This window comes from Cherax quadricarinatus, chromosome 7 (assembly GCF_038502225.1).
Source record: "Cherax quadricarinatus isolate ZL_2023a chromosome 7, ASM3850222v1, whole genome shotgun sequence".
Classification (NCBI taxonomy): domain Eukaryota; kingdom Metazoa; phylum Arthropoda; class Malacostraca; order Decapoda; family Parastacidae; genus Cherax; species Cherax quadricarinatus.
In genome coordinates, this window is record NC_091298.1 from 28,792,912 (window position 1) to 28,808,473 (window position 15,562).

A 15,562-nucleotide genomic window follows, 5' to 3' on the forward strand; every position below is an offset into this window, starting at 1 on the left:
CACCTGCAATAGAAAACCGCCCACAAAATTATCACCAAATACCCTCTTGTTTGAAGCCTGGTGATCACTACCTAATACAAGTGCCTCCTACTAAGAAGGTTTTATGTCTGTTCCCCTTCCAAAAAAATGCCCACAAAAATGCAGAGACACTGTTTTATGTGTGAGGAGTGTAAAACACCACCATGCATGATACCATGTTTCAAAGAGTTCCACAAGCTGCAGCACTTCTAGAAACATGTCCTGTGACTCTATACAGTGTAACTTCGGTTTTCATTTGCCCTGGTTTTCATTGAATTCAGTTTCTGACAACTTTTCTCATCAAAATTTTGTCCCAGTTTTTGTTCATCACCTTGGTTTTCGTTGGTTCGCAGTACAGAATGTGTCTATCTGCCCGCGCCCACACAAAGCATCCCACACGTTCTGAGTCAGTCTGGCTTTGTTTTTTGTTGAGTGAGCAATACCCTGCACGTTCATCCAAAACATTTCGTAATAACCCATTGTTTTTTGTAGTTGTTTATTGAGTGCGGCTGCTAAATAAGCCACCATGAGGCCAAAGAAAGTTCCGAGCATAAGCCCTTTGATAAAGAAGGCAAGAAACACAATAGAATTCAAGAAAGAACTTGTAGCAAAGTACGGGGTTGGATATGAGTGGCCAGGATGTGGAAGAGTTGGTGGACAACCACAGGGAAGAGCTAACCACTGAAGAGCTGCAACACCTTCAACTAGAACAGCAACAGATCACAGCTAAAGAAATTGCTTCAGAGGAGGAGGAAGAGAGAGGGGGGAATGTGCCTTCTTCAATGATTAAGGACATGTGTGCAAAGTGGAGTGAGCTGCAATGTTTTGTGGAGAAATATCACCCTAACAAAGCTGTTGCAAGCTGTGTCTGCGACATGTTCAATGGCTATTGAGGAAATTTAAGGCACACGGAATAGGAGGAGAAATTTTTTCCTGGGTAGAGGCATGGCTGACAAATAGACAGCAGAGTGTTTGCATAAATGGGGAGAAATCAGAATGGGGGCACGTCACAAGCGGTGTTCCTCAGGGGTCAGTGTTGGGCCCGTTGTTATTCACAATTTACATAAACGACATAGATGAGGGAATAAATAGCGACATAAGCAAATTTGCTGATGACACCAAAATAGGCCATCCAATTCATTCTAATGAGGACACTAGAGCACTCCAGGATGATTTGAATAGACTGATGCAATGGTCGGAGAAGTGGCAGATGCAGTTTAATATTGACAAATGCAAAGTTCTAAATGTTGGACAGTTAAATAACCATGCCACATATAAACTAAATAATGTAGATCTTAATACTACTGATTGCGAAAAGGATTTAGGAGTTCTGGTTAGCAGTAATCTAAAACCAAGACAACAGTGCATTAGTGTTCGCAATAAAGCTAACAGAATTCTAGGCTTCATATCTAGAAGTATAAATAATAGAAGTCCTCAGGTTGTTCTTCAGCTCTATATATCCTTGGTTAGGCCTCATTTAGACTATGCTGCTCAGTTCTGGTCACCGTATTACAGAATGGATATAAATGCTCTGGAAAACGTACAGAGGAGGATGACAAAGATGATCCCATGTATCAGAAATCTTCCCTATGAGGACAGACTGAGGGCCCTGAATCTGCACTCTCTCGAAAGGCGTAGAATTGGGGGGGATATGATCGAGGTGTATAAATGGAAAGCAGGAATAAATAAAGGGGGATATAAATAGCGTGCTGAAAATTTCCAGCCAAGACAGGACTCACAGCAATGGTTTCAAGTTGGAAAACTTCAGATTCAGGCAGGATATAGGAAAGCACTGGTTTGGTAATAGAGTTGTGGATGAGTGGAACAAACTCCCGAGTACAGTTATTCAGGCTAAAACGTTGTGTAGTTTTAAAAATAATAATAAAATACATGAGTGGGTGTGGGTGGGTGTGAGTTGGACCTGACTAGCTTGTGCTGCTGGGTCTGGTGCAGTGCTCCATCCTTGAGTGGAGGTGACCAGTTGGGTGGGTCATTGGGCTAATCCGGGGCGAGTGGGTCATTGGTCTAATCCGGGGGGAGGGACATGGACCTGCTCTGCATGGGTCAGTAGGCCTGTTGCAGTGTTCCTTCTTTTTTATGTTCTTAACCCCGGATAGGGACTTGGTACCTGAAGTCATTATGGAGAGGGAGTCCCCTTCCAACCAATAACCTCTCCTCCTCCTCCCCTCCTTGCATCTTCCATATGCCAACAAGAGTCTTCAATAAAGGTAAAAATGATATTAAATGTTCATTTATCCATTTCATTAGTCCTTTACATTTCTAATTGTTTTCTGTATGTAAAACTATAGTTATTCTTTATAAAATGTATTTTTTGTTAATACTTTTGGGTGTCTGGAATGGATTAATTGGATTTACATTATTTCTTATGGGAAATATTGCTTCAGTTTTCGTCCGAATTCGGTTTTCGTCAGACTTTCTGGAACAATGACGAAAACTGAGGTTCCACTGTATGTGTATATATATATATATATTCTTCTTTCTTTCAACACACCGGCCGTATCCCACCGAGGCGGGGTGGCCCAAAAGGAAAAACGAAAGTTTCTCCTTTTACATTTAGTAATATATACAGGAGAAGAGGTTACTAGCCCCTTGCTCCCGGCATTTTAGTTGCCTCTTACAACACGCATGGCTTACGGAGGAAGAATTCTGTTCCACTTCCCCATGGAGATAAGAGGAAATAAACAAGAATAAGAACTAGAAAGAAAATAGAAGAAAACCCAGAGGGGTGTGTATATATGTGCTTGTACATGTATGTGTAGTGTGACCTAAGTGTAAGTAGAAGTAGCAAGACGTACCTGAAATCTTGCATGTTCATGAGACAGAAAAAAGGACACCAGCAATCCTACCATCATGTAAAACAATTACAGGCTTTCGTTTTACACTCACTTGGCAGGACGGTAGTACCTCCCAGGGCGGTTGCTGTCTACCAACCTACTACCTATATATATATATATATATATATATTATAGAAAAATAGTAATAAACAACATTTTTTACTGTTGGTTTGTATAAACAAGTTTTATAAACAATATAATAATAACGTTTGTGCGGTTATTGTGTAACATATAACCAGTAAATATACATACAATATGTCTTATATTGGTCTCATAAGCCATAAAAGTTACTTGAAAAAATATATTAAAAACTGAAAGAAAAAAGTAGAATAAAAGTAAACATAATACATGTACAGTATTACCGAGTGAACGGCAGTCGCGAATGTTGCCTTATGTGGTTCACTTTTTGTCAACTTCATGTCTCTATATATATGGTAAGTATTGATTGCAAAAAATTTTTTTGCTTTAAAACACTTATTAACCCTTTCAGGGTTGGTGTCGTACTAGTACAGCTTGCACCCCAGGGTTGGTGCCAAACTAGCGCCTTCAAATCTAGCGAGAGAAAGCTGATAGGCCTACATATGAAAGAATGGGTATATGTGGTCAGTGTGCACAGTATAAAAAAATCCTGCAGCACACAGTGCATAATGAGAAAAAAAAGTCTGACCGTATTTTTGGTTTAAAACAGCGAATTTGCAGTGTAGCTTCATATGGTATTTATGGCTGTATTCTTGTTTTCCTGGTGTCATTTTATAGAATGGAAGACATATTACGGAAATTGAGATGATTTTGATTGGTTTCACAATGAAACGTACCTTGAAATTGAGCTCAAAGTAGCAGAAATGTTTGGTTTCTGCCAATGTTCAAAACTAGACAAATCATACCACACGTCCAATACACGTCAACTGGCGAGTCTAATATTCTTTCACAAGTGCGCTGATATTATTTATACCATTTCTACACTAATGCAGTAGTCTGCATAACTGTAAATCTTCTATTTTTTGTGAGAATAAAAATTCAAAGTGAAAAGCAAAAGAAATATAAGAGGGGCATGGGGATGTGACTAATGAACAGAGAAAATTTTATTTTAGTGCCAGGAATGTCTGTCTTGTTTATGTGCAAGAAAGGTATAAAATACCAACAATATGAAAGTTAAGACACATGAGCAACATCTGGATATCTTTATTGTAGACGTTTCGCCATCCAGTGGCTTTATCAATACAGATTCTAGGACATAATAGGAAGACAGTAGAACTATATACAAAAGATGAGGTAATCAGTCCCTCGACCTTGGAGTTAGTGTTCACAGCATCGTGGTGGAGGAGAATCTGGAGCAAAGGCAAGAAGACTGGCGTTTATAGGCGTCAGTGGAAGGGACGGGCAGCAGACGAGGGCAGTCACTGGTAGGCGGGATTCCCCAGTGGAAGTAGGTCCTTCCCAAAGAGATGGGTTAGTTGCAGCAGCCGTGAAGAAGGTCTTGTAGATGTCCTCTGAACCAAGATTCCATGATGTTGCAGTGTCTGACAAGTTGTGCAAGAAAGGTATAAAATACCGACAATATGAAAGTTAAGACACATGAGCAACATCTGGATATCTTTATTGTAGACGTTTCGCCATCCAGTGGCTTTATCAATACAGATTCTAGGACATAATAGGAAGACAGTAGAACTATATACAAAAGATGAGGTAATCAGTCCCTCGGCCTTGGAGTTAGTGTTCACAGCATCGTGGTGGAGGAGAATCTGGAGCAAAGGCAAGAAGACTGGCGTTTATAGGCGTCAGTGGAAGGGACGGGCAGCAGACGAGGGCAGTCACTGGTAGGCGGGATTCCCCAGTGGAAGTAGGTCCTTCCCAAAGAGATGGGTTAGTTGCAGCAGCCGTGAAGAAGGTCTTGTAGATGTCCTCTGAACCAAGATTCCATGATGTTGCAGTGTCTGACAAGTTGTGCAAGAAAGGTATAAAATACCGACAATATGAAAGTTAAGACACATGAGCAACATCTGGATATCTTTATTGTAGACGTTTCGCCATCCAGTGGCTTTATCAATACAGATTCTAGGACATAATAGGAAGACAGTAGAACTATATACAAAAGATGAGGTAATCAGTCCCTCGGCCTTGGAGTTAGTGTTCACAGCATCGTGGTGGAGGAGAATCTGGAGCAAAGGCAAGAAGACTGGCGTTTATAGGCATCAGTGGAAGGGACGGGCAGCAGACGAGGGCAGTCACTGGTAGGCAGGATTCCCCAGTGGAAGTAGGTCCTTCCCAAAGAGATGGGTTAGTTGCAGCAGCCGTGAAGAAGGTCTTGTAGATGTCCTCTGAACCAAGATTCCATGATGTTGCAGCGTCTGACAAGTTGTGCAAGAAAGGTATAAAATACCGACAATATGAAAGTTAAGACACATGAGCAACATCTGGATATCTTTATTGTAGACGTTTCGCCATCCAGTGGCTTTATCAATACAGATTCTAGGACATAATAGGAAGACAGTAGAACTATATACAAAAGATGAGGTAATCAGTCCCTCGGCCTTGGAGTTAGTGTTCACAGCATCGTGGTGGAGGAGAATCTGGAGCAAAGGCAAGAAGACTGGCGTTTATAGGCGTCAGTGGAAGGGACGGGCAGCAGACGAGGGCAGTCACTGGTAGGCGGGATTCCCCAGTGGAAGTAGGTCCTTCCCAAAGAGATGGGTTAGTTGCAGCAGCCGTGAAGAAGGTCTTGTAGATGTCCTCTGAACCAAGATTCCATGATGTTGCAGTGTCTGACAAGTTGTGCAAGAAAGGTATAAAATACCGACAATATGAAAGTTAAGACACATGAGCAACATCTGGATATCTTTATTGTAGACGTTTCGCCATCCAGTGGCTTTATCAATACAGATTCTAGGACATAATAGGAAGACAGTAGAACTATATACAAAAGATGAGGTAATCAGTCCCTCGGCCTTGGAGTTAGTGTTCACAGCATCGTGGTGGAGGAGAATCTGGAGCAAAGGCAAGAAGACTGGAATCTTGATTCAGAGGACATCTACAAGACCTTCTTCACGGCTGCTGCAACTAACCCATCTCTTTGGGAAGGACCTACTTCCACTGGGGAATCCCGCCTACCAGTGACTGCCCTCGTCTGCTGCCCGTCCCTTCCACTGACGCCTATAAACGCCAGTCTTCTTGCCTTTGCTCCAGATTCTCCTCCACCACGATGCTGTGAACACTAACTCCAAGGCCGAGGGACTGATTACCTCATCTTTTGTATATAGTTCTACTGTCTTCCTATTATGTCCTAGAATCTGTATTGATAAAGCCACTGGATGGCGAAACGTCTACAATAAAGATATCCAGATGTTGCTCATGTGTCTTAACTTTCATTTCATTCTGTCTTGTTTATTCTGGACCCTATTTGGAAACTGGCATCTTTTGAAATTTGTGTGAAATTGGCGAAATTGCCAATTTCTGACCACTTTATTGTATACTTAAAATCAGTAAATGAGTGGTTTCTTGTACTCATTCGATAAAACAAATGGAGGTCTAGGGAAATAGTTATGATTTTTGTCAGCTGGTACATTGGAATTGGCCGAAAATAGGGCTCAAAGTGGGCGAAATCGCTGATGTGTAAACATCTTCAAGACCGCAAACTTCGCGAGAGCATAATTCTGTAAGTTTTCCATCCAATTTCATACTTTTGGTGTCATTATGATCGGGAAAACATTCTCTATCATTTCATAAGAAAAAATTATTTTTATTTTTTTGTTTCAAAAAACTTTCGACCCTGAGAACGAGTTTAGGAGAGGGCCTCTCGACCCTGAAAGGGTTAAAATATTCTTAAGATTTTGGTAAGAAAATTTTTTTTTTTCGAATGTTTTTCGACACAGAACGGGATGTCAGAATCGGAGGTCTCGACAACAAAAAAGGTTAAACATTAGCCAAAGTTTTGCTTTTTAGAAGTTACCTGTTTGGAGACCGTTTTTTTTTTTTTTTTTTTTTTTTTTTTTTTTTTTTTTTTTTCATTTGGTTACATAAGTCTATTATTATTAGGAGGAGAAAGTGCTAAACATGTAGGGGTCCAATTCCTTACATCAAGAGCCCCTCACCAACATCAAAGTACCTCCGTTGAGAGAACTTAAGCCTATAAAAACATATATTCAACCCCATACAAGAAATTTTAAATTAAAATGTGACGTGTGGCAGCTGGGTATCTGTAAGAAAATACGCAACATTACAATCCACACATTTTTTATGAAAAACGTGATGAAGTCAAATTTTTTACAGCCGCACCACAGCTCTTGTACCTGAGCTCTAAAATAACAACATATAATCCCACAAATTTATTAAAGACTTAAGATAAAAATATCTTAAGTTTTTAATTTTATAACATGTATGATTAAGTCAGTTAACAGTAGTAAGTCATGAATTAGTAACAGATTTTTTTCAGCCAAATTAAAAATATGATTTTATATATCAAGAGAGTGGACAACAAAATACTTTTTTGTCTGACACTGAAGTAAAAATACGAGTCCTTGATATAAAATAAAACTATTTCCCAAGAAGATACATTAGAATTAAAACAGATGGTTAACAATGAAATAATAACTAACAATAATTTGAGATTGTTATTCGAGAGTGCCTCTTCCTTCACGAAATTCTTAAGTGCTCGCACACCAAGCTATAAGTGCAACAACAACAATGATGGTGATGAAGATAACTAAAGTTAGTATTCAAGAGTGACAATTTGATCATCTTATGCAATTTTGGACAGTCTTAAACTAGGATTAATAATATAAAAATCTATTTAAATGAAATACATAAGACCCCTACAGATTTTGTGCTTCCTCATGATTAAAATTAAAAATTAAGGAAAAAACATCTATGATACTGCAGCATGAAAGACAACTCAGAGATTTAGTGTATATAATAAATGAGGCCTCTCTCTCTCTCTGCTGGAAATAATGGTACAGAAAAAAATTGCAGACAACTGTTGTCCTTACTTGCCAATAACATAAAAAATTAAACTGTATTCATTACTAGTACAGTCATGGGAGGTACTCCAGTTCTTGGGGTAACACAGTGCCCTTTAAACTATGACATTTTAACATTAAAACAATTAATTTTTTCATCAAACTGGTCATCTCCCAACAAGGTAGGATGGCTTGAAAAAGAAGAAAACCTTATAAAGTTTTTCTTCTTTTTACATGTAATTTATACAGAAGAACGGGTTATGCCCTGCCGTTATGGAGGATCCCAGAAATGGGAACCACCTTGCGCCCACCAACAGTGGTTCAGGAAAGAGTTTACTTTTCTGTTCAAGGCACTGTGACCCTCAAAGCCATCCGCTGGGAGAAAGCAGGTTGGTAAGACAATGTGCCGTAGAGCACTGTGATTCGTGCAGCATCCTGTGCACCACCGCCAGTCCGTGAAAATGTGAGCCAGGTCAAAATTCGGGCTGAGTCGAGACCACTGTTGCTGCTTGCTCAGTGCCCACTAATGATCCCTATTGAAATAGGGATCATTAGTGGGCATACCCATATCCACAGCAGGTCTCTAAGATAAGCAGCCTCTGGATGATAGATAAGTTTAGGTATGGGAAGTCGGCAAGTTAGATCAGTAACTTCCGGATAAGGCTTGGCTCTGAGGGTTGGGCCTATGCAGGAAGCGGGCCTGGGTAACACGAGGGAACATCAAGCAGTCATGTGTCACAACAATTAGTGTATCAGGTGAATTTTCCGAAGAAAATAAATCTAATTATAATGGACAAAATATGTGTGGTTGTTGATATATTGTTTACCATGTGTAACATGTCTAGGTTACATGAAAAATGATTTACAGTGCAGTGGCCAGTATTGAAATATTACAAATTACATTAGCAGTGAAATATGGAAGAACCTGAGTGAAACTTACACTTGTTTCTCTGAGATAATTCTCATCAAAAGGATCATCTGGATCACCTGGGTTTGGCTTTTGTGTGATGGTTCCCTTGGGACCAGTAATTTTGAGCAAGTCGGGATAAAAAAGACCAAGTGCTGCAACTATGAGTTCATCGCCCATCTGGATGGTGTAAGTTGAGGGTATTTCTCCAGGGCTGTGTACACTGAAGGTTTTCTCTTGAGCACCACACTCATTCTGTAATATTTATTAAATATTTAATGATGATAATAAGGTTCTAAATCACAGTATAGTACTACAGCAACAGAAAATGCCTAGCACACACATACTGGGTGCGGGATAAATCACTCTGTGCAAGAAAGGTATAAAATACTGACAATATGAAAGTTAAGACACATGTGCAACATCTGGATATCTTTACTGTAGACGTTTCGCCATCCAATGGCTTTATCAATACAGATTCTAGGACATAATTAGAAGACAGTAGAACTATATACAAAAGATGAGGTAATCAATCCCTCAGCGTTGGAGTTAGTGTTCACATCATCATGATGGAGGAGAATCTGGAGCAAAGGCAAGAAGACTGGCGGTTATATAGGCGTCAGTGGATAAGGATGTGTAGCAGACGAGGGCACAGTCACTGGTAGGCGGGATTCCCCAGTGGAAGTAGGTCCTACCCAAAGGGATGGGTTAGTTGTAGCAGCTGTGAAGAAGGTCTTGTAAATGTCCTCTGAACCAAGATTCCATGATGTTGCAGTGAATGACAAGTTGTGCACGTCCTTATCCACTGATGCCTATATAACCCGCCAGTCTTCTTGCCTTTGCTCCAGATTCTCCTCCACCACGATGATGTGAACAGTAACCCCAAGGCTGAGGGACTGATTACCTCATCTTTTGTATACAGTGGACCCCCGGTTAACGATTTTAATCCGTGCAAGAGGGCTCATCGTTATGCGAAATAATCGTTATGCGAATCAATTTTCCCCATAAGAAATAATGGAAATAAAATTAATCCGTGCAAGACGCCCAAAAGTATGAAAAAAAATTTTTTTTACCACATGAAATGTTAATTTTAATACACACAAACTGAAAAAGGCATGCACAATTAAATGACACTTACTTTTATTGAAGATCTGGTGATGATTGATGGGATGGGAGGAGGGGAGAGTGTGTGTTAGTGTTTAGAAGGGGAATCCCCTTCCATTAGGACTTGAGGTAGTAAGTCCTTTTCTGGGGTTACTTCCCTTCTTCTTTTAATGCCACTAGGGCCAGCTTCAGAGTCACTGGACTTCTTTCGCACAAGATATCTGTCCATAGTGGCCTGTACCTCTCGTTCCTTTATGACTTGCCTAAAGTGTTTCACAACATTGTCAGTGTAATAATCACCAGCACGGCTTGCAATAGCTGTGTGAGGGTGATTTTCATCCATGAAGGTTTGCACTTCAAGCCACTTTGCACAGATTTCCTTAATCTTTGAAGTAGGCAACTTCTTCAATTTCTCTCTCCCCTCCTCCGAAGCAATTTCCTCAGGTGTGGCCTCTTGCTGTTGAAGTTGATCTAGCAGCTCATCAGTGGTTAGTTCTTCATTGTCCTCCTCCACCAACTCTTCCACATCCTCCCCACTAACCTCCAACCCCAAGGACTTTCCCAATGCCACAATGGATTCCTCAACTGGCACAGGATTCTCAGGGTTAGCCTCAAACCCTTCAAAATCCCTTTTGTCTACACATTCTGGCCACAGTTTCTTCCAAGCAGAGTTCAAGGTCCTCTTTGTCACTTCCTCCCAAGCCTTACCTATAAGGTTTACACAATTGAGGATATTAAAGTGATCTCTCCAAAACTCTCTTAGAGTCAGTTGAGTTTCTGAGGTCATTACAAAGCACCTTTCAAACAGAGCTTTTGTGTACAGTTTCTTGAAGTTGGAAATAACCTGCTGGTCCATGGGCTGCAGGAGAGGAGTGGTATTAGGAGGCAAAAACTTCACCTTAATGAAGCTCATGTCCCCATAAAGTCGCTCTGACACGTCTGTAGGATGACCAGGGGCATTGTCTAACACCAGGAGGCACTTAAGTTCTAATTTCTTTTCAGTTAGGTAATTTTTCACATTGGGGGCAAATGCATGGTGTAACCAGTTATAGAAAAATTCCCTAGTGACCCATGCCTTACTGTTTGCCCTCCACAGCACACACAAATTATCCTTGAGGACATTCTTTTGCCTGAACGCTCTGGGAGTTTCAGAGTGATACACTAATAAAGGCTTCACTTTGCAATCACCAGTAGCATTGGCACACATCAACAAAGTAAGCCTGTCTTTCATAGGCTTATGTCCTGGGAGTGCCTTTTCCTCCTGAGTAATGTAGGTCCTGCTTGGCATTTTCTTCCAGAACAGGCCTGTTTCATCACAATTAAACACTTGTTCAGGTTTCAGTCCTTCAGTTTCTATGTACTCCTTGAATTCCTGCACATATTTTTCAGCCGCTTTGTGGTCCGAACTGGCAGCCTCACCATGCCTTATCACACTATGGATGCCACTACGCTTCTTAAATCTCTCAAACCAACCTTTGCTGGCCTTAAATTCACTCACATCATCACTAGTTGCAGGCATTTTTTTAATTAAATCGTCATGCAACTTCCTAGCCTTTTCACATATGATCGCTTGAGAGACGCTATCTCCTGCTATCTGTTTTTCATTTATCCACACCAATAAGAGTCTCTCAACATCTTCCATCAATTGCGATCTTTGTTTCGAAAACACAGTTGAACCTTTGGCAAGAACAGCTTCCTTGATTGTCTTTCTGGTGCCCACAATAGTAGCGATGGTTGATTGGGGTTTCTTGTACAGCTTGACTAGGTCGGCTATACGCACTCCACTTTCATACTTATCAATTATCTCTTTCTTCATCTCTATAGTAATTCTTACCCTTTGAGGTGTAGGGTTGGCACTAGAAGCTTTCTTGGGGCCCATGGTCACTTATTTTCCAGAAACAGCACCGAAAATACTGTAATAATACGAAATATTCCGAGTGTATGCTTGGATGTTACCGCGGAGGCTGGCTGGTAAACAATGGGACGGAGCGGCACATGTGAGGCTGGCTGAGGGCACATTGGACGCGTCTCGGACGAAAATCGGTATGCGGGTTTTTAATCGGTATGCGGGGCAAAAATTTTGCGATAAAAGTAATCGTTATGCGGAAAAATCGCTATGCGATGCCATCGTTATGCGGGGGTCCACTGTATAGTTCTACTGTCTTCTAATTATGTCCTAGAATCTGTATTGATAAAGCCACTGGATGGCAAAACATCTACAGTAAAGATATCCAGATGTTGCACATGTGTCTTAACTTTCATAAATCACTCTACCAAGAACAACTAGTACAGGTTGACCATCACTAATCCAGCGCCATCGGGCTCTGTAGGGTGCCGGATTAGCGATTTTGCCCATGTGATATTTACACATCGGCGATTTCACCTACTTTATGCCCTATTTTTGGGCCATTCCATTGTTCCAGTCTACCAAACTTATAGCTATTTTGCTAGTACAATGGACCCCCCCTTACGATATTAATCCGTTCCTGAGAGCTCATCGTATGCCAAAATTATCGTAAGGTGAATTAATTTTCCCCATAAGAAATAATGGAAATCAAATTAATCCGTGCAAGACACCCCAAAGTATGAAAAAAAATTACCACATGAAATATTAATTTTAATACAAACAAACTGAAGAAGACATGCACAGTTAATACTCTAATAAGAAAAGAATACATGACACTTACCTTTATTGAAGATCTGGTGATGATTGATGGGATGGGAGGAGGGGAGAGTGTGGAAGTTGTTATTGTTTAGAAGGGGAATCACCTTCCATTAGGACTTTAGGTAGCAAGTCCTTTTCTGGGGTTACTTCCCTTCTTCTTTTAATGCCACTAGGACCAGCTTGAGAGTCACTGGACCTCTGTCGCACAACATATCTGTCCATAGAGCTCTGTACCTCTCGTTCCTTTATGATTTGTCTAAAGTGGTTCACAACATTGTCATTGTAATAGTCACCAGCACGGCTTGCAATAGCTGTGTGAGGGTGATTTTTATTCATAAAGGTTAGCAGTTCAACCCACTTTGCACACATTTCTTTAATCTCTTTTTTCAATTTCATACTAATTCTCACCCTTTTTACCACAGAGATGGCACTAGAAGCTTTCTTGGGGTCCATGGTGACTTATTTTGCAGTTACAAGCACTAAAAACACTGGGATAATGTGAAATGTACCGAATGTATGCGTAGATGCGACCACACTGGCTGGCTTGTAAACACTGGCACTGAGGCCACACGTGGGACGCGTCCTGGATGAATCACGTAAGGCGAGTTTTTCAGTGTGAGGCGAGGCAAAATTTTTGCGCTACAATGCATCATATGGCGGATTTAACGCGATGCCATCATAAGGCGGGGGTCCACTGTATTCCTTCTATTCTGTCGACTGAGTACAAGAAACTGCCCATTTATCATTTCAACTACCCAATCGAGTGGTCAGAAATCGGTAATTTAGCCAGTTTCACACAAACTTCAAGAGATGCCAATTTCAAATTAGGGTCCAGAATAAACAATGCAATCATTCCTAGCACTAAAATAACATTTTCTCTGTTCATTAGTCATGTCTCCAGCCCCCTCTTATATTACAATTGCTTTCCATTTTGAATTTTTATTCACACAAATAAATAGAAGATTTACTGTTATGTAGACTACTGCATTATTAGACTGGCCAGTTGGACACACATCAGACGGTGACATCATTACTTTACTCTTGAACATCGGCAAAAATCAAATATTTTCACTACTTTGAGCTCAATATTAACCCCTTAACTGTCCAAACGTAGATCTACATTCTTAGCACTAGTGCTCCAAACGTAGATCTACATTTTATTTTTCCTGCCTCCAAATTTGGCACGATTGGCTTGAGATGCCTGGTCAGCACAGAATGGGTCTTAACACTCGGTGTGTGCAGTATTAAAAAAATTTGAGACCACTTAGTACCTTGTGGGAGCACCAGTTCAACTGAGCACCAGCTAGAGCAAACAGCACAGCAAACACCTGAGATTCATTGATGTCATGTAGTATTAACACTCCCATTTTAAGAGGAAATTGATGCTGACCCCGAGTTTAGTAGCTCTGAGGTGGATGTGGCCACAAGTGTTCGAGGAAATATAAAAAATCTCAATAATAACCCATGTGCAACTTTTGTGCAACACTCTTTCAATTTTGGTACCACTGGTAGTGTCATCCTGCCAGAATGTCTTATAACCTATGTCCTAAGTAAAGAGAAACAATTCTGGAATGTGCAATACAAGTTCGGCAGGCAGGCAGGCAGGCAGGCAGGCAGGGCAGGGCAGGGCAGGGCAGGGCAGGGCAGGGCAGGGCAGGGCAGGGCAGGGCAGGGCAGGGCAGGGCAGGGCAGGGCAGGGCAGGGCAGGGCAGGGCAGGGCAGGGCAGGGCAGGGCTGGGCTGGGCTGGGCTGGGCTGGGCTGGGCTGGGCTGGGCTGGGCTGGGCTGGGCTGGGCTTGGCTTTATCTATCACTGTCTCTGTCTATCTCTGTCTCTATCTCTGTATCTGTCTCTATCTATCTCTGTCTCTATCCCTCTCTTTGTCTATCTCTGTCTCACATAAATACAATTATACATAGTGTAAATTACCTAGGACAACCCCAAAAAACAAAGTGCTATACTGAGCTTGTAGATACTATAATGCATGGTAAGCATGATTGGCAAGTAATACGTATTTACACTTGCTCACAAATCAAACGTGACGACTGCGTCGTGTGTAATACTGTACCTGTTGGTTCATGCATGGCTCTCTCTGAGACAGAAAGAGAGACAAGCAGAAACAGAGAGCTAGACAGACAGACATGTTTATGTGTAACAGTGAAAACAAATAAAGCCAAGGCAGTGCACGCTCATCAAATGTCACCACTGATGCACTGTCAGCAGTGGAGTGACACTCGTCTTACACCATGCTTCAAGGAAGCTTATTCTTCTTATTATTATACAGTGGACCCCTGCATACCGTTGGCATCACATAACGTTAAATCCTCATACCGATACATTTTATCACTAAGATTTTGCCTCGCATACCGCTAAAAAACCCGCTCAACGCTATTCATCCGAGACGCGTTTAATGTGCGGCCTGAGCCAGCCTCACATGTTCCGCTGGTGGCATTGTTTACAAGCCAGCCTCCACGGTAACATCCAAGCATACAATCGGAACATTTCGTATTATTACAGCGTTTTTGGTGATTTTATCTGCAAAATAAGTGACCATGGGCCCCAAGAAAGCTTTTAGTGCCAACCCTGTGGTAAAAAGGGTGAGAAATATTATCGAAATACTGTGGTACCATGGTCAACTGCTGCTGCTGCTGCTGCTGTAGCACTGTCAGCTGCTGCTGCTGCTGCTGTAGCACCATCAGCTGCTGCTGCTGCTGTACCACCATCAGCTGCTGCTGTAGTACCGTCTGCTGCTGCTGTAGCACCGTCTGCTGCTGCTGTAGCACTGTCTGCTGCTGCTGTAGCACTGTCAGCTGCTGCTGTAGCACTGTCAGCTGCTGCTGCTGCTGCTGTAACACTGTCAGCTGCTGCTGCTGCTGCTGTAGCACCATCAGCTGCTGCTGCTGCTGTACCACCATCAGCTGCTGCTGCTGCTGTAGTACCGTCTGCTGCTGCTGTAGCACCGTCTGCTGCTGCTGTAGCACTGTCAGCTGCTGCTGTAGCACTGTCAGCTGCTGCTGCTGTAGCACTGTCAGCTGCTGCTGTAGCACTGTCAGCTGCTGCTG

At 41.7% G+C, this 15,562-nt stretch overlaps 1 protein-coding gene across 2 annotated transcripts in view; it reads right to left on the reverse strand.

Moving 5' to 3' along the window:
* Arp8 (Actin-related protein 8) overlaps nt 1-15,562 on the reverse strand; it is a 311,465-nt gene that overhangs the window by 15,618 nt on the left and 280,285 nt on the right. For both annotated transcript variants that reach the window (XM_070082386.1, XM_070082385.1), the window contains one exon: nt 8,766-8,987. In XM_070082386.1, the coding sequence (XP_069938487.1) occupies nt 8,766-8,987 (222 nt within the window). The remainder of the gene's footprint in view (nt 1-8,765; nt 8,988-15,562) is intronic.